The following is a 26,551-nucleotide window of genomic DNA, read 5'->3' on the forward strand; positions in this document are numbered from 1 at the left end:
TGCTGTGGCCTGTTTTCTCTGCTTGTACACTTGCATAACAGAAACAGGGATATGTATCAAAATATTGGGGCTCTGTTGCAGATTCTCTTACTCCTATGCTTTCTTATCTTTTTTTTTTTTTTTTTTTGAGCTTTCATTTTCAGTGAGTGGAATTTCAGGTTGCTCTGCTACACTGTGTGAAACCATTCAGAACAGGATTATTTTGCATCCTAAAAATTACCCCTCTGTTTTTATTTTTTTATTTTTTGTCTCAGAAAAGGTTTGAAGTGATTTCCTAAATAAGGATTTATTGTTTATTCAGTCTTCTGTAAAACATATGGTCTCAGTCATATACAGGGTAGCAGTAGCCATTCATAGGTTTGATGAGTAGTGAAATGATTCACTGAAGATAAGATTCTGATAAATGAGTGAATGGTTTGCAAATAATAGAAATGGTATGCAAAAGCTCTCTGGATTCTTATGCCAGTACATCTGGATATGCAACTGACAGAAAAAGCAATATATGACAATAAGAAAGGTATTATGTATTTCATTGATAAGAAATAATATATTACTTGATTCTGTTACACTAGATTGACCTCTTATGTTGAATGAGAAAATAATCAAGTTACTGTTTCTGTTTTGTACAATCTCATTAAGGACAAATAATAGTTCAGTTGTTTTCTCCTCTTCTTCATTACAGACTTACAGTTGTAAATTTCCTTTTGGGGTTTTATAACCTATAGCAATTTCTAATCACTGCTGTATTGTTATCCAACGGAAAGCATCAATTCAGTCAAGACTGCAGAACTGTCTGACTGACAGGAAAATACCATATTTGAGCAAGTTTTAAGACTATGAAGTCAAATAAAGTTTTAAGTCTTTTTTTTTCTTTGTAAACTTCATCAAGTAAATAATTATCTGCTCTCATTTTATTTCTACTGTCACTTAGTTTATTGTCATACCACTATTCTGATCTAAAGCATTCATCTTACTGAGCTTACTAAAGACACAGAAAACAATTGCTGCAGAATATTTGAACCTCACGGAAGTGAGCAAGTATGCAGAAACATGAATCAAAATATTCCTGTTGTATTCTGTATCTATCCCATTATTTCAACAGCATATGTTGTTTCCTCTTGCACAGCTCATTGGCTTTTGTAATATTTGAGGCTGATTTCAGTTTTTTGGCGTGATACTCTTAGTCACCTTTCAAAATTGGTCCAGGAGATTTGGGTGTGTCACTTTCTCATATCCAAATTCAGTGCATAGGTTTTAAAGGAGGTAGGCATCTCTAGAAGTCAGGTTGGTATTGTGTTTTGTTTTGCTTGTTTTTGCATATCCCAAGTTGACAACTCTGAACTTGTAGATACTTCCAAAAACATAGGTTCGTACATGTTTCTCCCTTGTTACTAGAAATATCTAATTTTCTGTTAGCTTAATGTAATCATATAATTTACCAGTTAACTTTTGGTAGTCATCTGCTCTAATAAATATATGCATTGTGCAAATTAATTTTAATTCTGAAATATAATTGCTTCTTTTATTTCCAGTAACCTCCTATGTTAACTAGAAAACTATGTGGTAAAAGGAATAAAATAAGTTACACACATTTTAATTTTTCAGTGTTCTTTGAAAATTGCTTGTTCATTGTTAGTAGTGACAAATGTAGCTAAACAGATATTTGCACAGTAAGAAAACAATCCTGTGGAACACTTGGATGCTTATTTGAGTCATTCATTATATCTACAACTGAAATTATTGGACTAGAGGCAGAAACTATTGACTGAAATACTTTGTGTTATATTAGAAGAATCTGGTTTGACAATCATAATAGTCTTTTCTGGTCTAAAAATCTATGCATCTCATAGCTTTATCTTAGGCATTGCAGCTCAGAGAAACTGCAGGTCAGAAGCATACCTTAGTATGCATTTAGAAGCTGAAGATATGTAAACAGAAGAGACCTTTGATTTTGTGTGTATTTTTCTTCTAGTTAGAGTGATTTTTTAGGTAAACTAAATCTTTTGAAACTTTTTTTTTCCTTTTATAAATTGCAGTGTGTAGGATTCTATCCTATTCCAATCAGATCCCATGAGAAAATTCCTATATAAAAAACTTTTCCCAAGTAAAAGGTGAGTGACATGATAGAGACAAAATGGCAATTACGTCTTGAGTGTTCTATTCAGCAGCTTGCTCAATTAACTTTACAAGTCAGGTTCCAATTAAATGTGCAAAGTTAGAATGGAATTTACTGTAATACATAAGAAATCTACCCTATTTAAATTACTATTAATATCATTTAAATGTAAAGCAGTTTTATAATTATTTCATTTTAAAAGAAATCTTTCCCACATACATAAAACCTTCCCAAATATTACTTAGGAAAGAGATATGTACACAATTGTATGAGTAGCTCACACAGCTTTTGAAAACAGGAATTTTTGTTAGTGTTTTTATTACAGAATTTTCGTTTGTAGTTTTGATTCATAAACAAATGTCATAAATTTCTGTTCCTGGTGAGTTGGTGAGCCTGAAAGAGATAATGTCATCTTAGTAGTAAATGAGTCAAATTTGGGGTAGAAACAGTGAGAGAGTATAGCATGGGTCATTGTGTTACTAGTTATTAGTTTTGTTATTAGCATGTTATTAGTTTTCAAAGCCAGGCTATTCTTTATGGACCTGTTGTTGATAAGTACTCTTGAGTGAGACTCATCAAAATCTCTTCTATTTAACTTTGCTTAATTTTCACAGAATCACAGAATCACAGAATTTTCTAGGTTGGAAGAGACCTCAAGATCATCGAGTCCAACCTCTGACCTAACGCTAGCAGTCCCCACTAAACCATATCTCTAAGCTCTACATCTAAGCGTCTTTTGAAGACTTCCAGGGATGGTGACTCCACCACTTCCCTGGGCAGCCTGTTCCAGTGCCTCACAACCCTTTCAGTGAAGAAGTTCTTCCTAACATCTAACCTAAAACTCCCCTGGCGCAACTTAAGCCCATTCCCCCTCGCCCTGTCACCAGGCACGTGGGAGAACAGGCCAGCCCCCACCTCTCTACAGCCTCCTTTAATATACTTATAAAGAGCGATAAGGTCGCCCCTGAGCCTCCTCTTCTCCAGGCTGAACAAGCCCAGCTCCCTCAGCCGCTCCTCGTAGGACTTGTTCTCCAGGCCCCTCACCAGCTTCGTCGCCCTTCTCTGCACCCGCTCAAGCACCTCGATGTCCTTCTTGTAGCGAGGGGCCCAAAACTGAACACAGTACTTGAGGTGCGGCCTCACCAGAGCTGAGTACAGGGGGACGATCACCTCCCTAGCCCTGCTGGTCACACTGTTTCTGATACAAGCCAGGATGCCGTTGGCCTTCTTGGCCACCTGAGCACACTGCTGGCTCATATTCAGCTGACTATCCACCATCACTCCCAGGTCCTTCTCTGCCTGGCAGCTCTCCAACCATTCCTCTCCCAGCCTGTAGCTCTGCTTGGGGTTATTGCGCCCCAGGTGCAGGATCTAGTGTGGATTTTGATCTAGTGTGGATTCATAGTAAGATACTTATTGAATAATTCAGGCTATTTTCAGTCTGACAACAGTTTCACTGCAACAAGGTTATTGCTGTGAGGATTACTGTGTCATCAGCTTATGGATGCATACATGATTACAGGCGCACTTTGGCACGTCATTAATTCCAGTACCAGAATGAAGTGCTCTTCGGACTTTTCCTCTGGGAATTATTCAGTTGATTCATCATCCATTTGCTAAGTGCAGGGTGTCGTGAATAACGTATTTGGGGTAGACTTGTTTCATCAGTTTTAGGCTTACACTTTATCCCTAGACATCGGTTTTGTAGCTTATTTGAAGAGTAATCATGAAACTTCTGAATTACCTGCAGAGTTTCAAAATGCAGTTTGCTGCAGACGGTTGTGCAGTCCATGCTATTAAATATTTTAGAGTGTAAAACATTAACTCAAAGACAGCACCTCATCTCTTTCACAGCTTTAAAACTAATTATTCAAGACTGGGAATTCCCCTTTCTCCCTTCTTTCAGTTCAGCTAGTATTAGTGGATATTGCCAGTAACCCCCCAGTCTTCATGTGGTCTGAAGATACCCCACTGGGGAGATGTGCACATTAGTATAATTTGCCTCTAATATGTAGAGTTGTTTTGGCTGACTGATTCTGTGTTAATGGTGTTATGGGGGATAAACACTGTAGGCATAATGGATTTCATTTACAAACAGGCAATGAACTGATATTTCCAAACTCAAAACTTGAGAGCAGGATACTATAAGTACCCAGAAATAAAGTTACTCCAACCTGCCAGCTGTACTCCTACCATTGTCCAGTGTTTTTGTCTGTTTAGCTCAGATCACTTTTCAGAGCTCTTTTTTAGGCTGTTTTGGAATGTCCCGTTGTTATGCATGTTCCTGATTTTTTCTACTTTAAATAGACTTCTTCCCCACTCAAGCCTTTGACAATAAGCCTTTCAGCCTTATTTGCAAACAGTCTGCCTTTGTCCCAGTGGTTTATACAAAAAATGCTACTCCCAGCTGCTGCTTGTTTCTTTGTAAGCCTAGTTACAAAAATTAAATATTTCTAAAATGTTTGATCTCTGTACAAAAGATAATTATATATTATATGTGTTTTCTAGAAAATATGAAGTAGTATCATATAGTATCATGGTAATTTGACTATTAAGTTTTCAATATCATCTAGAGGGTCCTCCTTTTTCTAATGACTTTTCATGGGCTTTATGCCTTGTTATGGCTTGATACTATGAACATAGGAAGAGATTATTATTAAATACCGTATTCTTTCTAGTGTGTTGAAACTCATTATTTGCAAGACAGGAAGTACAAAAAATCATTTAAAATGACATGGGTGTAGGAATCTAATAATAGTATCATTTGGGTCTTGAAAAGAGTAGAATTTTGTGAAAGTATTCATATACTGTGATGGTAAGGAAAACTGTCATTTTCTCTTCGTTTTTACTCACAGGTGAGCCTCACAGAGTAGGTAATACCCTGAGGTTTCTGAGAATCAAAATTTGATCCATTCTGTGTAATAATTACTTCAGCTATAAAACACAACCTCAGTAGTAATGTCCTACAAAAGATATAAAGGTTACATGATGAATTTTTAAAAGCCACTTCTATTTGTAGACCAAGTAAGCTGAGCTTTTAAGCCTCACCATGCATGCACACACACACACACATTTCAAATTCTAAAGGGAATTCTTTAAAATAGTGCAGGCTGTAGCAAATGCAGAACTTAATTTGTAAAGATTTTCTTCTTCTTCAGCAAAGTATACACTGAAGCTACAGTTTTTTGTTCTATTATTCAATGTTGTAGCAAGTAAAATATATCTCAAACATTTGCTGGTAGCAAAGGTTTTACTGCTAAATTTGAGTCTTCATTTTGAAATGTTGCAATGGATAGCTCATTAACTTCTCTTAAGATGCGGTGCATTTGAAATGAGGGATTTTTCTCTGACCACGCAATTATTAAAAAGTTGCTAGGGAGTGGAGTGATGGACAGTTTCAAAATGCACATAATTTTGAATTGTACCATTTGTGGGAACTACTGCAAGTGCAGCAGAGGGATATGTCTCTCCCAATGTGAGAACTATGATCTAAAATGATTATTCTATTCTTTCAAATGGATCTGTAACTTAGAATTATTAAGTATAATTTTATTGCTTTTTTTTTTTTTTTGCTTAGATTCCCAAAACCACTTTTTAAGTTAAGATTAATCTTCATATTTCTACATAGCCATTAATTAAAAAGAAACTATATGTTTGTGATGCACAGATAAGAGATATTTTCTACACTCGTGGCTATTTATGAACCTTACTGATGGAGTGAAAACTCAATAACCAAAGTTATTAAGCAGGTATTCTTTATTACAGCACTGGCTGTAGGTGGGGGGGGATCACTCTGCCTAGGGTTACTGGGAGTATGTTTGTGTTTATATTAGTGTGACAAATACATATTCATTTTATCTCCCCCCCACCCCCCACCCCCAGCAGTAAGTCAAGCCTCCGAAGAATCATTAATGTAGGTTCCCGCACCTATTCACATGCATACTGGAGTCCTTGGGTGGTCATCTGGTGTACTCTGGTGGTCTTCTGATGAAGGCTACGAGTCTTCTAAATTCCTGACCCTTCCTTTGACAGACTTCAGCAGTCAAGCTAGTTCTTTCTGGTTCTTTGCATACAGTTTTTTACTCCCTTATCTTTGGGGTTGTTAACATACTAGCTAGCTAAGACCTACAGAATCAACATCCTTTATTTTGTTCCCTGTCTCATTACCAAGAGTAAAAAATAAAATACATTTAGCAACTTTCGTAGAGTATTGTGGAGAGAAAGTCTTGATTTAACACACATCTTTGCTTTTGAGGGGAACCTCTATACATTGAGAAGAGGAAGGTTGTGCCCAAATTTATATGTTTGCCAGGATCACGCTTTCCTTAAATTTCTGGAAAGAAAAAAAGAGGTTTATAGCACTGGAAGTAGGTGAAATGTGTCAATAAAGAAGGATATATGAGATGAAGCAACCCTAAACACAACTGTAACATCCATAGTAGTATATTTCACAATTTTAATGTAACTCTTACCTGCACTGTCTACTACAAATTTTCCTCAAAGCCTTATTTTATTTTTTTTTAAGTTGTGCTTGTGTAGACTATGCTATGTACCTTTATTCATATGCCAAAGATCTGCAGACAATTTACTACCGGTTTGTCTCTCTTAATAATTTAAGCCCTTAATCCTTTATACTATTTTCTCTTGCATACTTCCTTTCACTGGCTTTTCAGTTGCCTGAGAATTGCTTATTCAGGCAACCTGAATTCAACACAAAATGCTATTTCTTTGTAAAAAATGCTACTTTTAATAGAGTGTAATCTATTATTATGCAGAATTATATGGCAGATCTTAATTTTTAGGAAAGATTGTGTGCTCTGCCTGTTCTTCTGGTTGAATTTTTGGAAATTGGGGTGGAGATAGAGACCATTATTACAGTAAATGATTTTACGTCATTAAGATTTACCAATTTAATCAGGCATATCCACAGTCTAGCTTATCTGGGTTATCAGATCTCTTGCCCATAATCTCTTATTTTTCACTAAGCGATGTGGGAGGTTGGAGGAATGAGAAGTTTATGATGTGTTTGTGTCTTTGGCAGTCTGGAAGAGAAAGTCATGCGTACTGGAACTACAAGAAGTGTTTTTTTTTTTTTTTTTCCCCTTAGTTTTCAGCCTATATAAGCCTCCCATGGCTTCCTACCTAAACTAAGGCTTTCTGGTAGGATACTTCAACAGTTAAAGAATTAAATTTAAAACAATTTGAAAAAGTCATGGTTAGGATCTTGGAACTGTTAAATATGGAAGAACACTTCAAAGGTATTTGACATTTTGTATGCTACCTCCGTTCATTTCACCGGTCACTGTCGTTGGAAGTGAAATGCTATTATAATATGGATTATTCTTTACTTTCTTTACTATAGTCTTTTTTTTTTTTCTTTAATGCAGGTTTAAGATTTTTAAGAGCCCTTAGGCTGATACAGTTTTCAGAAATATTGCAGTTTTTGAATATCCTTAAAACAAGGTAAGACATTTCCTTATGTATTGTGTATTGATGGCAGAACAGAAATGGCTTTTGTCTGTGGTCCTAGTAATATATGATTTTCTTTTGTGGGGAATAAAAATAAATAAATAAATAAGACACCTACTCATTATCTGTTCTTCAAAGCTTTTATTTTGCTTATGAATGATTTACCAGTGTAAGCATCTTTTTCCATGTTATCTGTAGAAGGTTTTATTTGGAATATCTGAATGCAGATAAACTAAAAGTTGAATGAATTACAGATTTCTTCATTGATTAGATATTATTTCTTTTCACATTATCAGTTAGTATTCGACTGCCTTGCCAAAACAGAAATAACAGAAATCAAAATTCAAACAATGGAATACAGCTAATTTTTTTTTTTTTTTTGAAAAATAATAAGTTTTTACACTCAGATGTCTTTATTTTGTGCTCATTGTCATTAGCATTCCTTTCAAATAATATGTTATATTTCCCCAATTAACTTCCTGTTTTTTGCTGATTCTTTGAACCATTAATACATGATATTCATGTAGAAAAAGCATAACTTTAAAAAAAAAAAAAAAAAAAGATTTTGAGCAACAAAAAAGGAACCTTCCCATGCCTCACAGTAGTAGATACTTTGCCTTTCATCATTTCCTAAATTACTCCATCTGAAGTATTGAACCTAACTTCCAGCAAGTACTCAATTCCATTTTGAACTCCTATGCTCTCTCTATCAGTTGAGGTGCATGTGTGAGGATTTAATATACAAATAGCTGTCTACATGCTATGTTAATAATAGCAGAGCATGCTCTGCTAGTTGTGGGCAAAAAAACCTTTCAGATTTGTAGGCAATCATGGTACACAGCTATTTCTTCATTCCTTAACCTTAAAATTATTTTCTGTGCTCTGGAACTGCCAAACTCTTGTCTTCAGCTATGTGACTATAAGAAATCCAGCTGTTGTCAAGTAGAGAAAATAATAAACGTAAAAGATATAGCCCGGTAGCTTAGAATGTTACAGGTTTGGTAAAGAAAGGAAATAATTTGTCCAGGAGCACAGACTATCCAGTAAGTTTGCAACACACTGAACAACCTCAACAGAAGACATATCAATCAACGCAAAAGTCCCAGAAACTCAGCAAGTTTTGGATAAAGGCTAAAAGTCCCTTTCAAATGTGGTAGATTTGTAAACCTCCAGATTCATAAATGAAGGGATATTGAATTAATTAAGTTCAGTTTATTCAGAGCTCACTTATTCAAGATTGACCTGTTCATTCAAAATTAACTCTTAGATTAGTTATCATCTCTGTAATTATCTTATCGGAATGCCCAAATATCTGTAAAACCCAAATGCTGACTATTTTATAAAGTTTATAAGGCAGAGCTTTCTGATGTGACTGTTTCAGTTTACTCAGCTGATAAAACCCCCAGCAGTTCATCAACAGTCAGTGTCTCAAAATACTTTTATATGTCTCTCCCTGTTCCTAGTTCTTCAGTAGAAGAATACCTTATCTGCTCTTTTTTGTATCTTACTTAATAAGCCTGAAATGAATGTAATAACTGGGATTACTATTGATGTTCACAAAGCAGCATTTTGTAAAGTGGATGAGTCAAACTACAACAAATGGACAAAAATTCTATTTATTTTAGAATAGTTTTTAGTTACATCTGACATGTGAGTGCCTTCTTTTTTATTTATTTTACATGGATTTGACTTGCAGAAAGAAAAAAAAAAGTTTGTTACTACGACTGCTAAATTCAAATGAGAAATATTTTTTTTTCAGCATATTCTAAACTACCACCATAAATAAAAGCTATTTAGCAGAGGTGATCTGAGATAAGTGAACATGCTGTTACAGTACAAGAATACTATTTTCTTGGCCTATTTCTATTTCCGCATTATTAATCTTTCAGGGAAGCAAAAAAGCACTTTTTGCAAATGGTCAATCAGTAGTTTTGCAAGAGATAGAGCATTTAATCTATTGCCCTCATTATTATTATTATTATTACTTTTTGCTTAAATAAAATTTACTTACCTAAAATTGAGCAGTTTCAATTACAGTAGCCATTAAATCTTATTGTTACCTTAAACTCTTATTTTGTATAGCATACTTTTGACCAGTTACTGCAACATTGTTTTGCTGAGTTAAAAAAATAAATAAATAAAATTCTCAAATTATGCTCAGTTTTTTTGTTTTTTGTTTTAAAAAGGAAGAAAAATAATTTTCACCTTTTCTTGCAATCCATTTCTAATTTTCAATGAATTTTTCAACATCATAAATGATATTACAGGAAAAGAAACTGAACATGTATATAAAATTATGAAAAAATAATAATAATTAAGATAGTTCTTTGTTTAAGGTGAGATGTATTCATATGAAAAATATGGAAAGGATTAATCTAAAGGTATTTTAGTGTGCTTGAAACTAATAAAAAATAACTGCTGACAGGACAAGAAACTCATAGGGTATGAAGGGCACTGCTATGTTTTTAATATTTGGTGCAATTAGAGAAGCAGCTCTGTCCTCCTTGTCCTATTTCCTTCATTAAATAAAAGATTTTACTTTAAATGCAAATTACTACTGGTTACTGATGGGGATATGAGGATTAAAGGAACACATCTCAGTCACTCAGTACACAAGAAAGGCCATGTGAAATACTAGAGTCCAAATGAAGAAGTTAAACACTGCAAAAACAGAGGCAGTGAGAAGGCTAGCAAAATAGTGATAATTATGAGAATATATTAAAAATTATCAATTATATTTAAAAAGAATCTATACGAAAAAAGCAAAGCTTGACAGTGGCCTATTAAGAGACCACTCTGCCTATGATCTATTTGTTTCCCTAGTTTGAAATAAAGCGAATCTTACTCATATTTTTTTTTTTAGTTCCCATGTTTATGAAATATAATGAATTGTCTGTTGTTGAGTTGAAATTTTCTCTCCTCCACTTCACTGTTTTCTAATATTTTTCAACAAAACTACAGGGACTTAGGACTCACAGTTAAGGGATTTTGCACAGATGTTGGAAAGAGCTTAAAGAGCAGGAAAATGTTTGTGACTAATCCTTCATCTATATTTAGACTGTGGTAGAAACAGGAGTATTTCATAGAGGACAGAAAAGGTGCAATTTTTAATAAACTTGCAAAATTGTTACAGACAAATTATGTTAATAGTTATCTTCAATGACTGCTAGCATTTACTTGTATTACAGTAATATGTGGAGACCAGCTGACGCATTATTACATCAGGAGTTTCTCTATTTATCATTTTGTTTAATCTTAGAACATATGGGTTAGAGTCTTGTGTTATGATTGAACGCGATCATCAACAAAATATGAATGTTAATCAACCATACCTCCAGAAAGTGAAACAGGGAATGTTTTGATGTGCATGAACATCAATTAATTGCAAAACTGAAGTTATAACATCAGAGTTTTGAGTACAATAATCATTATAGCAACTGTGCATCTTTCCTAGTCCCTACAGATGCCCATTTCATCAACTGTAATTCTTAAAAGAAATCTCCAGTGGAGCTAATGTCTGCCTTATTTCCCAGGTTCATTTCTCAACTTTGTTTAGAAATTAATGCATGGTAGTAATACACATTGATAGTGAGTTTTTCCCTATTTTTCTTCTTTTGGAACATATTGCTTTGGGGAAAATAGGGATTTTTCTGAGGCTTCGCTCTTTCTTAGATGTGTTTCCAAAACCAAAGGACAGCTGCTTTCAATACAATTTCATGAATGGTTAAGATCATTTAGACATAATAATACATGAACTTCAGTTCATTGAATATTTATTGAACATCCTTCCTAGCTTTTCAAATCATAGTGATTTTTGTAAAAACAGAGGGACCAAGCTTTACCTAAACCTCATCCAGAGACTGTTAAGTATGGCATTTTCCTGCTGAACTCAGAGTGAGGTACTTGCTTCAAAATCAATTCTGACTACAGTAGGGCATATACTACTTAGTGAGACTAAAAAGAGTTTGTTTCATTTCTCTGGAAGGTTTCTTTTTTTATTTATCTTGTTAGGAGTCCAGATGTAGCTAAGGTTTCTGTTCATCCTTCTGCTCTCAGATCCATTTGAACTTTTGTAGTTTGTTTCCTTTTCAATCCATTTGTTAGCTCTTTCAAACCATCTAAATTACACAAATGCGATCGCTGCAAAGTCAAAAATAATACATGTTTCGCATAAGCCATTGATTAAGGTTTATTTAGGGAGCTTGGTTCTGTTCAGAAATCATCATGAGAATCTTTCAGTGTCTAGAATATACAGTTTTATGCAAGTACATAGTAAAAACGAATGATAAATATCAGTATACATTACTTTTTTTTTTTTTTTTTTTTTTTTTTTTTTTTTTTTTTACCCTCCACAGTAATTCCATCAAGCTTGTGAATCTGTGCTCTATATTTATCAGCACATGGCTGACAGCAGCTGGGTTCATACATTTGGTAAGTATGTTTGAAAATATTTCTTCGGCTTTTTTCATGGATCACCTGCTATTTGAGTTACTCTATTACTTGAAATTTTCTTGCTCTGATTAACCCCTTGGTACATCTACTGAGTACAATTAAAAAACAAACAAACAAACAAAAAGACATCACAGTTTCCAATTGTTAAGACTTTTACTCAAAATTTGTTCTGAATAGTAAGTAATACGTCATTAACATTTTATTTGGGTTCAGCAGTAGTTAAGTATGAGGCTTGAACTGATGCAACTTCTTGAACGATTGCAATTTACCAGTAGGTGGCAATGTTTCCTAAGTAACTACCTGAAAGTGCTTCCTGGAAGGGGTTGGTAGAGTCTGAATTGAGTGAGGTCCTGGTAAATCAATGGTTGTACCAGGAAAATTAAAATAAAATAAAATAAAATAATCTGTATTTCCACCAGAAGTAACAGGATTGCTAACATTCGGGATAGCATGCCTTCTGTTTTGATCTTAAATTTCATTTTTTTTAGATGTATCCTTCACTAAATACAGATATTTTTTTTTCATACATTTTTATCCTGCTCTTAAAAATGCCTGGAAAATGTAAGATACTTAGTATAGAATTATGTATGTTTTCATAAATTTTAATATTATTTTATATGAAAGATATATGTCAATTGTATTCATTTAAAACCATAAGCTTTTCCTAAATTATTAAATCAATATAATTAAATATGTTTAAGTATTTGAAGTATTTGTCCACTAAAGACAAAGGATGTGGACTAGAGGACTTGTCCTCTAAGACCAACTTAGAATCAGGAAAATTTTGAGGTGCTAGTAGTAATAAGTTATTCTGGAATGGTTTTGGAGTAATATTATAATTTGATGATAATCATGTTAATCTACAGTAATTTAATTGACTTTACTTGAATTACCTTGTGATATGTAGTGGTGGTTTTACCGTGCTGGGCAGCTAAACCCCACAACCGCTCTCTCACTCCCCCTCTTTTTAGATGAGGAGGGGGAGAAGTAAAGCAAAGAACAACTCATGGGTTGAGATAAGGATAATTTAATTAAATAAAATAAATTAATTGTTTAATAATTAAACAATTAATAATAATAATTAAATAAATAGTATTATGAACTAAACAATTTAACTAAAGAGAAATAAAAAGGGAAAGGGGAAAAGGGAAAATAAAAAAAGGGGGGGGGGGGGAAACAAACAAATAAAACAAATGAAGGCTATGTGGAAGTGCGGAGGAAAGAAATTACTCTCTACTTCCCACAAATGAGCGATGATTGACCACGTCCTTGAAGAAGGGCCTCAACACATGTAGCCGGTGTTCGGGAGGAGGACCGACATTTTCACGAGAGCCCACCCCTCCCCTCTTCTTCCTGTTTCCACCTTTTATTGCTGAGTGTGACATCACATGGTATGGAATATCCCTTCGGTTGGTTTAGGTCAGCTGCCCTGGTGATGTTTCTCTTCTCACTTTTTGCCCACCCCCTAGGAGGGTTAGAGAGAGGCCCAATGCTGTGCCACTGCTGCTCAGCAGTAGACACAACACTGGTGTGATAACACTGCTGTTCCAGCTACAAGTGCAGAGTACGGCACTGTATGGGCTGCTGCCAGGAAAGTTAACATTCCAGCCAGACCCAGTACATATGTTCACCTATATAACGTGAAATTCAGTTGTTTATCTTCTAGTTATCCCAGAATTCATTTAGAATAGAATAAAATAGTTTAGTTGGAAGAGACTTAGAAACATCAAGTCAAGCTCCCTGGACACTTCAGAGCTAACCAAAAGTTAAAACATATTATTAAGGACATTATCTAAATGCCACTTGAACATTGACAGGCATGGGGCATCAACTGTCTTGCTAGGAAGCCTATGTTTGGGTGTGTTTGATCACCCTCATTGTAAATAAATTCTTCTAGTGTGTAGCCTGAAAATTCCCCTGGCACAGCTTTGTGCCATTCACAAATGTCCTGTCAATGGTTACCAGGGAGACATGTTTAGCATTTAATTTTCACTCTTAGGAAGTTTCAGATGTTTTGTTATGTGTTGTGTGTGTGTATATATATATATATATATATATTTAAACACCTCTGCTGTAGGAATTCTCAAACTCCAAGCATCCTACTGTGGAACAACTTTTAATAGAAATTATAGAGGGTATACTCCTTTCCCATTGATAAAGTTATAACTTAACTTACCTTTGTCACATACAATAGCTTTCCAATAATGATTAGTAAAAATGGTTGTGTAGTAGTGCATCATGAAACTCAGCATATCACTAATGCTATTAATAACTGCATGTTTCAAAACAAAAACATTAAGCAGTATGAATGCATTAGAAGTAACATAGACTGGAAAATATCTGAACAAACTGGTATGAAATGAACCCTATTGTTCTTTTTAAATAAATAATTTATACCTGTATTATTTAGTAGTGATTGGGAAAAAACATGTTGTCCCTAAACAGTATTAGTGACAAGACTACACATATTGACAGAAGAACTATAAGGCTATAATAAGGGCAGGCTTAGGTTCTCTGTTTCTTCAAAATAAATCACAGGAAAGCATTCAGAGTTTATATTACATGGCCATTTGCCGAGGCGATTGGCTCCAGGGCAGACGCGTTCTGCAGCGGAGCGGGGGATCGGACAGGCAGGGCTAATTTTGCTGGCACTCAAGGGAGCCGCCAGGACGTGGCAGCCCTTGCGAGGGAGGTGAACGAGGTGAGAAGGAGGCGTAGGCGGAGCCAGCAGCGCCCCCTCCCCAGCTGTTCGAAAGCTGCCCCTAGGGAGCGCGAGCGACCAGGAGCGTGGCAGTTAACAGGATGGGGAAACAGGGCATGGTGTGGCAGTTCGCGCAGGCAGGGCAAGCAGGAAAGGGAAGGGCAGTGCGTTCCCCCCCACCCATACGAACACCTCCTCTAACGGCGGTCTACCGCTAGCTCAGCTGCAATGGTGTACACCAGGCATAGTGCGCTCTCCAGGAAGCCTGTACACACCCAGACCGACTGCCCGCTCAAAACTGCGGCAGTTCAGGTCTCCGGGTGCAGGCAGTGCCTGAGCCTGTTGCTACCACCTGCGGGGGGCAAAGAGACTGTGTGCATGAGGTGCGAGCAGGTGGACGACCTGGTCCACCTCGTGGCAGAACTCAAGGAGGAGGTCGAGAGGTTGAGGGATATCAGGGAGTGTGAGCGGGAGATAGACTTGTGGAGCGACTCCCTGTGCGGCCTGAAGGACAGGTGCCGGGGTGAGACACCCCAAATGGGGGTGGACCCCCTGCCCTGCTGCTGTTGGGCAGAGGGAGGGGACCTAGGAGTTGAGGAGGAATGGAAACAGGTCCCTGCTCAACATTGCAGGCGATGCCCTCCCCCACCAGCCCCATCTTCACAGATGCCCTTACGCAACAGGTTTGAGGCCCTGGAGCTTGAGAGACTGGCAGCTGAGGAAGAGGTAGAAAGTCTACCCAGGAGGATGCCTAGGGCGAGGAAGTTGACTCCACGCCTCAGGACTGCCTCCACCAGGACAGAAAGAAGGGTGATTGTTGTGGGCGACTCCCTTCTCAGGGGAACAGAGGGACCTATTTGTCGGCCTGACCCTACCTGTAGGGAAGTCTGTTGCCTTCCTGGGGCCAGGGTCAGGGACATTGCCAGAAAGCTTCCCAACCTGCTTCACCGCTCTGACTATTACCCTCTTTTAACAGTCCAGGCTGGCAGTGATGACATGGAAGAGAGAAGCCTGCAGAACATCAAATAGGACTTTAGGGGACAGGGACGGTTAGTGGATGGAGCGGGAGTACAGGTGGTGTTTTCGTCCATCCCTACGGTGGCAGGGAGGGGTACAGAGAGGACACGGAAAGCCCACCTGATAAACACGTGGCTCAGAGGCTGGTGCCAACACAGAAATTTGACCTTCTCTTCACAAACAGAGAAGGACCGGTGGGAGATGTGATGGTTGGAAACTGTCTTGGGCAGAGTGACCATGAAATGGTAGAGTTCTCCATTCTCGGAGAAGCCAGGAAGGGGACCAGTAAAACTGCTGTATTGGACTTCTGGAGGGCCGACTTTGAACTGTTCAGGACACTGATAGGTAGAGTCCCTTGGGAGGAGGTTTTGAAGGGCAGAGGAGTCCAGGAAGGCTGGGCGCTCTTCAAGAAGGAAATCTTAATGGCACAGGAGCAGTCTGTCCCCACGTGCCCAAAGACGAGCCGGCGTGGAAGAAGACCGGCCTGGCTGAACAGAGAATTGTAGCTTGAGCTTAGCAGGAAAAAGAGGGTTTACAATCTTTGGAAAAGCGGGCAGGCCACTCGGGAGGACTATAAGGATGTTGCGAGGCAGTGCAGGGACAAAATTAGAAAGGCCAAAGCTCATCTCTAGCTCAATCTGGCGACTGTCATCAAAGACAACAAAAAAATGTTTTTACAAATACATGAATGCAAAATGGAGGACTAAGGAGAATCTCCATCCTTTACTGGATGCAGGGGGGAACTTAGTTACAAAAGATGAGGAAAAGGCGGAGGTGCTTAATGCCTTCTTTGCCTCAGTCTTTAGCGGCAATACCGGTTGCTCTCTGGATACCCAGTACCCTGAACTGGTGGAAAGGGATGGGGAGCAGAATGTGGCCCTTACTATCCATGAAGAACTGGTTGGTGACCTGCTACGGCACTTGGATGAATGCAAGTCGATGGGGCCGGATGGGATCCACCCGAGGATACTGAGAGAACTGGTGGAGAAGCTGGCCAAGCCGCTTACCATCATTTATCGGCAGTCCTGGCTATTGGGGGAGGTCCCAGTCGACTGGCGGCTAGCAAATGTGACGCCCATCTACAAGAAGGGCCGGAGGGCAGACCCAGGAAACTGTAGGCCTGTCAGTTTGACCTCAGTGCCAGGGAAAGTCATGGAGCAGATTATCTTGAGTATCATCACGCAGCACTTACAGGGCAAGCAGGCGATCAGGCCTAGTCAGCATGGGTTTACGAAAGGCAGGTCCTGCTTGACGAACCTGATCTCCTTCTATGACAAAGAGACGCGCTGGGTGGATGAGGGAAAGGCTGTGGATGTGGTCTACCTTGACTTCAGCAAGGCTTTTGACACCGTCTCCCACAGCATTCTCCTCAAGAAACTGGCTGCTTGTGGTTTGGACTGGCATACGCTTTGTTAGGTTAGAAACTGGCTGGACAGCCGGGCCCAAAGAGTCGTGGTGAATGGAGTCAAATCCAGCTGGAGGCCGGTCACTAGTGGTGTTCCCTAGGGCTCGGTACTGGGGCCGGTCCTCTTTAATATCTTTATCGATGATCTGGATGAGAGGATTGAGTGCACCCTCAGTAAGTTTGCAGATGACACCAAGTTAGGTGTGTGTGTCGATCTGCTCAAGGGTAGGAAGGCTCTGCAGGAGGATCTGGATAGGCTGGACCGATGGGCTGAGGTCAGCTGTATGAAGTTTAACAAGGCCAAGTGCCGGGTCCTGCACCTGGGGCGCAGTAACCCCAAGCAGAGCTACAGGCTGGGAGATGAGTGGTTGGAAAGCTGCCAGGCAGAGAAGGACCTGGGAGTATTGGTGGATAGTCAGCTGAATATGAGCCAGCAGTGTGCTCAGGTGGCCAAGAAGGCCAACGGCATCCTGGCTTGCATAAGAAACAGCGTGGCCAGCAGGGCTAGGGAGGTGATCGTCCCCCTGTACTCAGCTCTGGTGAGGCCGCACCTCGAGTACTGTGTTCAGTTTTGGGCCCCTCGCTACAAGAAGGACATGGTGGTGCTCGAGAGAGTCCAGAGAAGGGCGACGAAGCTGGTGAGAGGTCTGGAGAACAAGTCTTACAAGGAGAGGCTGAGGGAGCTGGGTTTGTTCAGCCTGGAGAAGAGGAGGCTCAAGGGCGACCTTATCGCTCTCTATAGGTACCTTAAAGGAGGCTGTAGAGAGGTGGGGGTTGGCCTGTTCTCCCACATGCCTGGTGACAGGATGAGGGGGAAGGGGCTAAATTGTCCCAGGGGTGTTTTAGGTTGGATATTAGGAAGAACTTCTTTACTGAGAGGGTTGTGAATGGGCTGCCCAGGGAAGTGGTGGAGTCACCATCCCTGGAGGTCTTGAAAAGACATTTCGATGTAGAGCTTAGCAATATGGTTTAGTGGAGGACTTGTTAGTGTTAAGTCAGAGGTTGGACTCGATGATCTTGAGGTCTCTTCCAACCTAGATAATTCTGTGATGCTGATATATATATATATCTTTATCAGTAGAGTTGATTTTTGTTACTTCTTTAGTTATTAATAATATATTTTCTTGTACATTTTAGGTGGAGAACTCAGGGGATCCATGGGAAAATTTCCAAAATAATCAACAGCTAACATATTGGGAATGTGTTTATTTACTGATGGTTACAATGTCCACTGTTGGTTATGGAGATGTTTATGCAAAAACAACCCTTGGTCGCCTTTTCATGGTCTTCTTCATCCTTGGAGGATTGGTAAAATAATAATTTTATTACTTATTATTTATTCCTTCTACATTAAAACTTGACCTTTTATATCTCAGTGCTATAATTGAAGAAATAATAATATATGGCTTAGTAAATTAAAATTAATTATTGAACTCTTAAATAAGTTTGACGCACACCATATTTTATTTTGTAGATTAATATTTGGCAGAGCTTGTCAGGTAGTGGAGTCAGGATTGTTATTGTCCCACTTAAATGCATAATGCATGTGAATACATGAAGTGCTTTAGCCTTTCCACTTATAAACTTATTCCTAGTTTTTTACTTTCCAGTGACCGAGTGTAGGGCATTTTTTGAGGATGCTGTTGTTACTTAGAGACACTTTGCGGTTTCAGAAGTCTACCCACCCTTCTGTGTTCCTTCCCAGAATTCCAACAAACACTGTGGCTTTGGACTGCCTTAAAGAGCAGCTTGCTGGATCCTGGTGGCAAACCACATTCTCTTTAATTTCAAACATCCTTTCATGTCATGTAGTACAATTTTAACTCACAGTTTATCACACAAACCATGGCCATAACCAGAATCCTTTTATATCAGCAAATTCTGGTGTTCTTTGTCCTGTACATACATAGCAACAAAGTTGCTACTTGTCTTGTGTCAACTTTTCTATTATATATCAATATTAATAATATTATGGGGCCTGTTGCAATGTTTCTCTCTAAAACAGCAAGGTTTATTCACACAGTGCAAGGTAAGTTCTTTACAGATGACTAACAACATATGTTAATTGACATACATACACATGTATTGTTATTTTATTCTTATATATTGATTTCACATATACATACATCTTACAAAGGTGATATGTATATAACTGATGTTATGAATGCCATATATGTCAGACGCACACACACACGTATATATATATATATATATATATATATATATATATATATATATATGCATTCCCATCTATGTTTATTGACATGAAGAGAGAGACCATGCTAACTGGCAGTAGCTCTTCGAAGTATCCAGCCACAAGGAAGATGTTTGTTGGACAAAACATGGCAGAATATTTTTTTTTTTTCTCCTTAAACCCTTTATTAATTATTATTTTTTTTTCCTATCACATGTTATTCCAATCCTTTTAAAAAACATAAACTTTTGTGTTTTTTTTCCCTTTTTTTTTTTTTTTTGGGGGTGGTGGTGGTGACTGTTTTGTTTCTCAGCAGGGGCATTGACCCTCACTACATCTTTTTGTGTTTGTTTAAATCCTAATCACAGGGGAACAAGTCTGTCTTTTAAAATAGAAATGCAACCATTATGGCACTACTTGGTTTTGGTTTTGGTTTTTGCAGTGGAGATGGATAGTTTTTTTCCCCTCCCCTTTACAGGAAGAATTAAACATAACTGTACTTTATGATTAATTGCAGTTTGAATTCATTTTGTTCTTGTTTTGTTTTGTGAGCCCATTTTCCCTCTTTTTACCATTTTCTTAATTTATAAAGTATGCACCTTCTCCAAGACCAACTTTTACATTGAACCCTCATGTTTTGTTTGATAAGAACTTTTACTTTTTTAAAATTTTCTTTTTTAAACACCTTCCCAGATCTAATTCTTTCGCATTTTCAGATCTTAAAGATATATATATCTTCTGAAAATATTCATCATCCCCCTTTCTTTGGCCTCTCTTTTTAGTCTTTTCTTCTGTCTCCTATCTTCTTCTTAGGCCATGTTTGCCAGCTACGTCCCTGAAATCATAGAGTTAATAGGAAACCGCAAGAAATATGGTGGTTCCTATAGTGCGGTTAGTGGAAGAAAGTAAGTATCCCAAGAGTCTCTGCTGCCTCTGCTGCAGTAGAACACTCTCTGCATGCCATTTTCTTTTTTTTTTTTTTTTTTTTTTTTTGTTTCTTTTTTTTTTTGTTTTGTTTTGTTTTTTTGTTTTTTTGTTTCATGCATGTAGGCAATGTTTGCTCGCTACGTGCCAGAAATTGCTGCTCTCATCCTTAATCGGAAGAAATACGGCGGGACTTTTAACTCAACTCGAGGCAGAAAGTAAGTCAAAAAAAAACAGGTGTGGTTGTGTGACTTTGAACAGCCCCTGAAGGTGGTAATAGCTGACTTACAGCTTAAAAGGCTGTATTCTTTGATATCAGATGTTACCACTGGAGAATTGTCACACTACAGAGACCTGGGCTATGCTGTGGTACAAGTCACAACATTTTGGCCCTTCTTCAAGAAAACCTGGATACCACTCAGACTACAAAGCTCCAGTTTGCTGTTGTAAAAAATAAGACATTTATGTTGATCAGGTTATTCCATAACTTTGTCAGGCAATTAATAGTGCTGTTTGAATAAGAAAAACCTTCAGTAGGAAATCTTTCAATATGAAAAATATTGAAACAGATTCAGATTTCATGCACCAACTATCAACTGTAAATGGATATTGCACAAAATCATAGTTTTAGGATCTATGACGAGCGGTTTTTAAAGTGATCTCTTCCACTAACCTTGTAAAGTCTATCTTAAGAAGAGAAAGTAGTAGCTTTAGGATCAGTGAAGTATGATAATAATTTTGTCTTCTAGCAACAGCTACCTTTATTAGACCACATTAGCTCATTTCATTTCTTTTGAAAGCCTGTTTCTTTACCAAGTTAAAACTAGCTTATTATGGCATTCCCAGCATCTAGACCTGATGGCGTATAGCCTTTAATGAACTAGATGTACTTATAGATATATTATTTTCTTCTTTATATCACCATTAACGTTGCCATCCTCTGTGTCATTACATATCATTATGAAATTCACTTTTCACTATAAAAAAATACATCTGCCCTGAACAACAAGTTATATGAAATTGCTTCCATAGAACAATAGGAGAGATCTCCAAGAAACATATCTAATTAATTGTCCCTCTCTGTACTTCAAGCAGAAGTTTCACCTTGTTCCTTTCAAATTATCACCCATGCATCATTTCATAGATGTGCATTATGGTAAATTCTTTCTCCTCTTTGTGGAGCAGAAAGACTGCAAATGCCCCATAGAACTAATTCAAGAGTACTGATTTACATCGCCAGGTAGATCGATCCTTTTTTTGTTGTTGTTGGTGTTAGTTATATCTTATAGTAATGTTTAACGAATAATAAGCATATAAATGACAACTTCAATAATTCTATTTTTAAGCTACCCTCAAATGTCTAAAGTGTTGTGTTTTGTTTTTTGTTTTGTTTTTTGTTTTGTTCTGTTTTGCTTTGTTTTTTCTTTTCTGGCCAACACTAATGTTGGAAACTTGCACTGTATTTCTGAAAGAAGTGTCATTAATTTCCCAGAATGTTTATTTGTAACAGAGGCCTACTCAGCTTCATACTTGTATTCATACCTGTTTTCTCAAGAGAGGTTTTCTAAATGGAGAATTGACGTTTTTGGTTTTGAAGCTACAAAAGAGTTATGGCAGCTGTAAATGTGGCTTTAAAACTATTTTGCATACAGAGTTGTAGTCTCCCCCCTTCTACATTGTCACTAGTACCTAGCATTGCTCAGATGTCTCTGAACTTGGACTCGATCTTCAGTCAGAACCCCATATCCTGAAAACCTCAACTCTAGATCAAAGACTTCCTGATAGCTTTGGGGCATTCTTCATTTTAATTTCTCACCTTTTCTTTTTGTCTTTATATGCACTATCTGTTTGTTTTTAGCTCACTGTCATTAGTGCTTTCTCTGCTGACCTCTACTGCCCATATAACTTGCCGATTGGAACTCATCTCTGTCATCAACATACTAAATGTTCAATTTACTTTATGCATTGTTTTCTGGTTCAAATGTTAATTACTAAGTAGTTAAAAGAAGTCTTTTGCTCATGTGGGTCTTTCGTCAGAGAATCTAAGCTTGGGAACTGCACAGTAAAAAGCTATTAACAATCCCTGTTTGATGTTGCTTTTGCAGTCAGTAGAACAAGATTGATGAAATGTTATGTTTGGCCAAAATTTAAGTTTTCATTTAGAATTCAGTGATGAGAGAATGGATTGTCAGAACCAATAAGTTTTCCTTTGCTTGGGATATGGACATGTGGTAGTAATTAGCAATATAAGGTCTTTAGTTGAACAACCAAGCATAGATTCTGGCAGCAAACATAATGAGAAACTACAGTTGTTCTATTTCTAGTGTCAGAAAATTTTCAGATAAAATTAAATGCATGTAGAAAATGAAAGCAGCTGAATTTTGTTGAAAGAGATCGTTTCAACTCTTAAAATAGCAAAAGTGTGCACTTTTAATTCTTTATCCAAAATAGATAAGTACATGGAATCTGTAGTATTTATATATATAATGTGTCCTCATGAATTATGTCTGTGGAATAACATGGTTCCATATGACTACTAAAAATCTAGATGGGTAGTTAAAATTAACATATGATTTCATATCTTTTAAGGATTGCACTATATGCTTTATTATTACAAGGACAGTCTTACTAAAGAATTGTAGCTGTTGAACTGGGAGATGGAATGTATGCATAAAAAGTTCTACAGGCTCCACTTCCTAAAGGGAGAAAAAAAAAAAAAAAAGAAAACACCAGCAATTTTAATCTCACATTTCATTTTATTTTTCAGCCAGTAAGGTCCCCAAAGGTCTCATAAACTAGGAATAATTTCCCACAATAAAGATACATACTTCTCTCTCTGTATGCAGTTATCACTGGTTAAATCTACTACTAGATAGCTTTGTTAGAAATTTCCACAGGGATTTTTTTTATTTATTTTATTTTTAATATGATTTACAATCTCTGCTTAATAATATATTCCTGTAATGAGACTTCTAAGGTCTCACAGAATGTAAAGTAGGAATATTATTACAGCCTTTGACTGAAGTCTCATCTGTTAAAACAGCAACAGTACTTGCTGTTGCATATAAAGCAAAATGCACACCAGCATATCTATACAAAATGTGACTAAGATCAAACATACACATTTGATGACAGGTGTCATTTGATAATTAATTGTCACAATTGCAACCAAGTGGGGAAAAAAAAAAAAAAAAGAAAAAAAGAAAGAAAACAAACAAACAAACAAAAGTTACCCAAAAGGATAATAATCCTTGTCTTGAATTTCAGATTTGTAAACAGTGAGATCTGATAGGTAATGAGATTTGTGTTAAACAGCTGCTTTGCTACTGTGCACAGATAAGTTCATCAGAACACTCTCTAAAGTTTTAGTCAGTAGATAAAAAAAAAAGGGCTTTCTAAGTTTAGTTAGTTTAGTTTTACGCAAAACAATTTTTTCATGCTAGAATCACCACTAAATACAAATGACATGGAGAAGACCATTGATATTAAAATAAATATAAATCTAAGATATCTAAGATGTAACTGTAAAATAAAATTCAGACGTAAGAAGCAATCAGAACTTGAAAAATATTGTTTTTAAATGTTCATAAGAGGTATCTTATGATAACAATAGAGTAACCTCCTTAATTTTCTAGTTTTCTACGTAGTTTCTGTTATATCACGTGAGCCACTACTGCTCACATCAGTCAGTACTGCTGTTTCTACTTCCTGTCTTTCCATCCATTTCTGTGGATTAATTCTGTAGTATATGATTTTACATTTTGTGGAAATAATTTTTGCAAAGCAGATAATGCATATTATATTCTATATATATTATCCAATGTTTTACTGATATAATAAAATACTTTAAGTATTATAGAAAAATACTATTTATTGTAATAGACTGGTAACTACCTGACAGAATTTTTGTGAGACTTATGTGAGTCACGTTTATGCTTTCTGAAGATGATGAATGCTTTTGAAATACACAGTAGACAAAAATTTATAATGAAAGTTAAACTCTAATTAATTGTTTCATCACTAAGCATAATGTCATCACAGTGAAAAATATCTGCAATATTCTATAGGACATAGAATCTTATTAGCATAGACTTACATAAAATCTGCTTAATGCAGAAGGTGAGAAAATAAAGTAAATGTTCAGTAAATTAGTGAAAAACTATTATTATTAATAACTAGTGTTTTTAATAGACAAAATACTGGAGATAAAAGCTAGATTTAACAAGTTATGGGGTGGAGAAGGAAAAGATATGATCTATTTATTACAATATTATAAAAGTTCTACAAAGGTCTAGATTAGACATCAATTTAGAAAATAATATGTATCTATATATAAAAGCAGGAGAGGTTTTACAATTTTTCTTTTTGGTTGGTTGGTTTTGACATTTGTTTTTATCACTAACAAACTGAAATGATATACAGTTTGAATGTTTATGATATTAATATTTGCCATTCTTCTGAATAATTTTGAGACCATCAGCCAGTTCCGTACATGCTATCCACATTTAGCTCTTTTCTCTTTAAGACTTACAGGATGCCTTACTCTTTTCAGGATCTCAGGATCTTTGTTACATGCCTGTAGAGCTCATGAAATAGTATTGAAGGGGTCCTTTTTTAACTGAAGTATCATAGAGGGATGAAAAGGTCATGCTATTATGAATTTCATTGTGCTGGTAGACTATTATTTTTTAGACTAAGAGCAATAAGCTTACAGGTTAGCTCATGTTAACCTATATACATCTGGAAGGATGGAAGAGTGATCACTTTGGCTTTGGATGCTTTTCCAAAGTGCTCCATCTAACCTCTTAACTATAGAATTCAAGCTTTAAGTCATACATGAGTGACTTTTGAATTTTTGAGTGACTTACTGAATTTTTCTTCAATAAACTTTTGGTTTGGGGATCACTAAAATTTTGCTAATGTGCTTTTTCTGATGTTTGGAGCTTACACTTTCAGTCCTACCCGGAATAGGGCTTTAAAAATAGTCTGTTATTCCTATTAAGCCATACATATATAAACACATATTTTCTTATTTCTTGTTAACCTTCATATTATCCAGGTCTGGTCTGAGATTTGGTTGAAGATTCAGATATGTTTTACATCTGATAATTTGTAATTAACTTTTTATTCAGAATTTACTCATTTATTTGAGAATCAAGATTGTTCCTAGTAAGTTTTTTCATTTTTGTATTTATGCATTCATATATTCAGACTGGATTTTAATTCTGTGAAGTATTTTCCATTTGAAGGCATTATCTTTTTGTAAGTTAGCCTGCACAAAGCTCTAGAAAACAGATGGAAACAACACTGGTAAACTGATGAACTGAAAGAGGCTCTGGATAACTTAATGTGTTTTTTGTTGTTTGTTTGTTTCTTTCTTTTCCATTATTTCCTCTGCATTTAATTATTACTTTTTAATTTATTGGTCTAAAATGTTTTTCCTTTTGTATGCAATGTTCCTATCAGCTCCAATGAAAACTCTTTATGAGGCAACAACATGGCTTCACATGAATATAGACAGTGAAAGGGAATTTTATTATTTTTTGTTGCCCTGATAGTAAATAAACTAAATTTTGTTAAATTTTCAAAGGATGTTTTAAATGATCTTTACATATTACTCTAGTTAATGTTCAAGATTAAACATTGTATTTTAATGCCATCACAGTTCTTTACTGTATAAGCTATTCAAATACCCTGTTTCCTTTCTCTCATGATCTGCTCTACTTCCCAGAAATTTCTTCAGATTTCTGAAGTTTATAAGCCATAAATTAGCAAGTCATCAGTAAGTCAATGGGAAGAATCATCTGTTAGAGATTCCTTCCAGAAGGAAACATGGGATTCAATAACTAAACTTCACAGAGAAAAATAAAAACTGCAGACAGATAGATATGGTAAACAGAAAGACAAACAGATAATTTAAGTTGACAGACCATCTTGGATTCATTAGACATTTGAATTTGATTAAAAATTAGAACAATTTTTTTTTAAAGCTTATCCAAATACTTTGGCAAAGGTCCACTTGCAACAGTAATGAGACATAGCTCCAAAGAAAGTGACATTAGATTATATTAAATAATTTGATACAAGATGTAAGATACTATATTCCAGTGGGATGAGGCTGTAATAAGAGAATGTGACATGGATTGCATTATGATCCCCAGGGGTGTCTCTATTTTCCATCTGCTAGCCATTCTTCTAATCCCACTGTTTCAAATGAAGTCTCACTTAGTGATAAAGAAAATCTGATGAGTGTTAAATAGACTGACAGATAGA

The 26,551-nt window shown here is 36.5% G+C and overlaps 1 protein-coding gene across 17 annotated transcripts in view; it reads left to right on the forward strand.

The window, feature by feature from the left end:
- The window catches only part of KCNMA1 (potassium calcium-activated channel subfamily M alpha 1), a 476,248-nt gene that overhangs the window by 305,172 nt on the left and 144,525 nt on the right, over positions 1-26,551 (forward strand). For all 17 annotated transcript variants that reach the window (XM_084526419.1, XM_084526420.1, XM_084526418.1 and 14 more), the window contains 4 exons: positions 7,504-7,579; positions 11,941-12,016; positions 18,298-18,468; positions 20,168-20,259. In XM_084526419.1, the coding sequence (XP_084382545.1) occupies positions 7,504-7,579; positions 11,941-12,016; positions 18,298-18,468; positions 20,168-20,259 (415 nt within the window). The remainder of the gene's footprint in view (positions 1-7,503; positions 7,580-11,940; positions 12,017-18,297; positions 18,469-20,167; positions 20,260-26,551) is intronic.

Source organism: Aythya ferina (assembly GCF_964211825.1).
Source record: "Aythya ferina genome assembly, chromosome: 7".
Classification (NCBI taxonomy): Eukaryota; Metazoa; Chordata; class Aves; order Anseriformes; family Anatidae; genus Aythya; species Aythya ferina.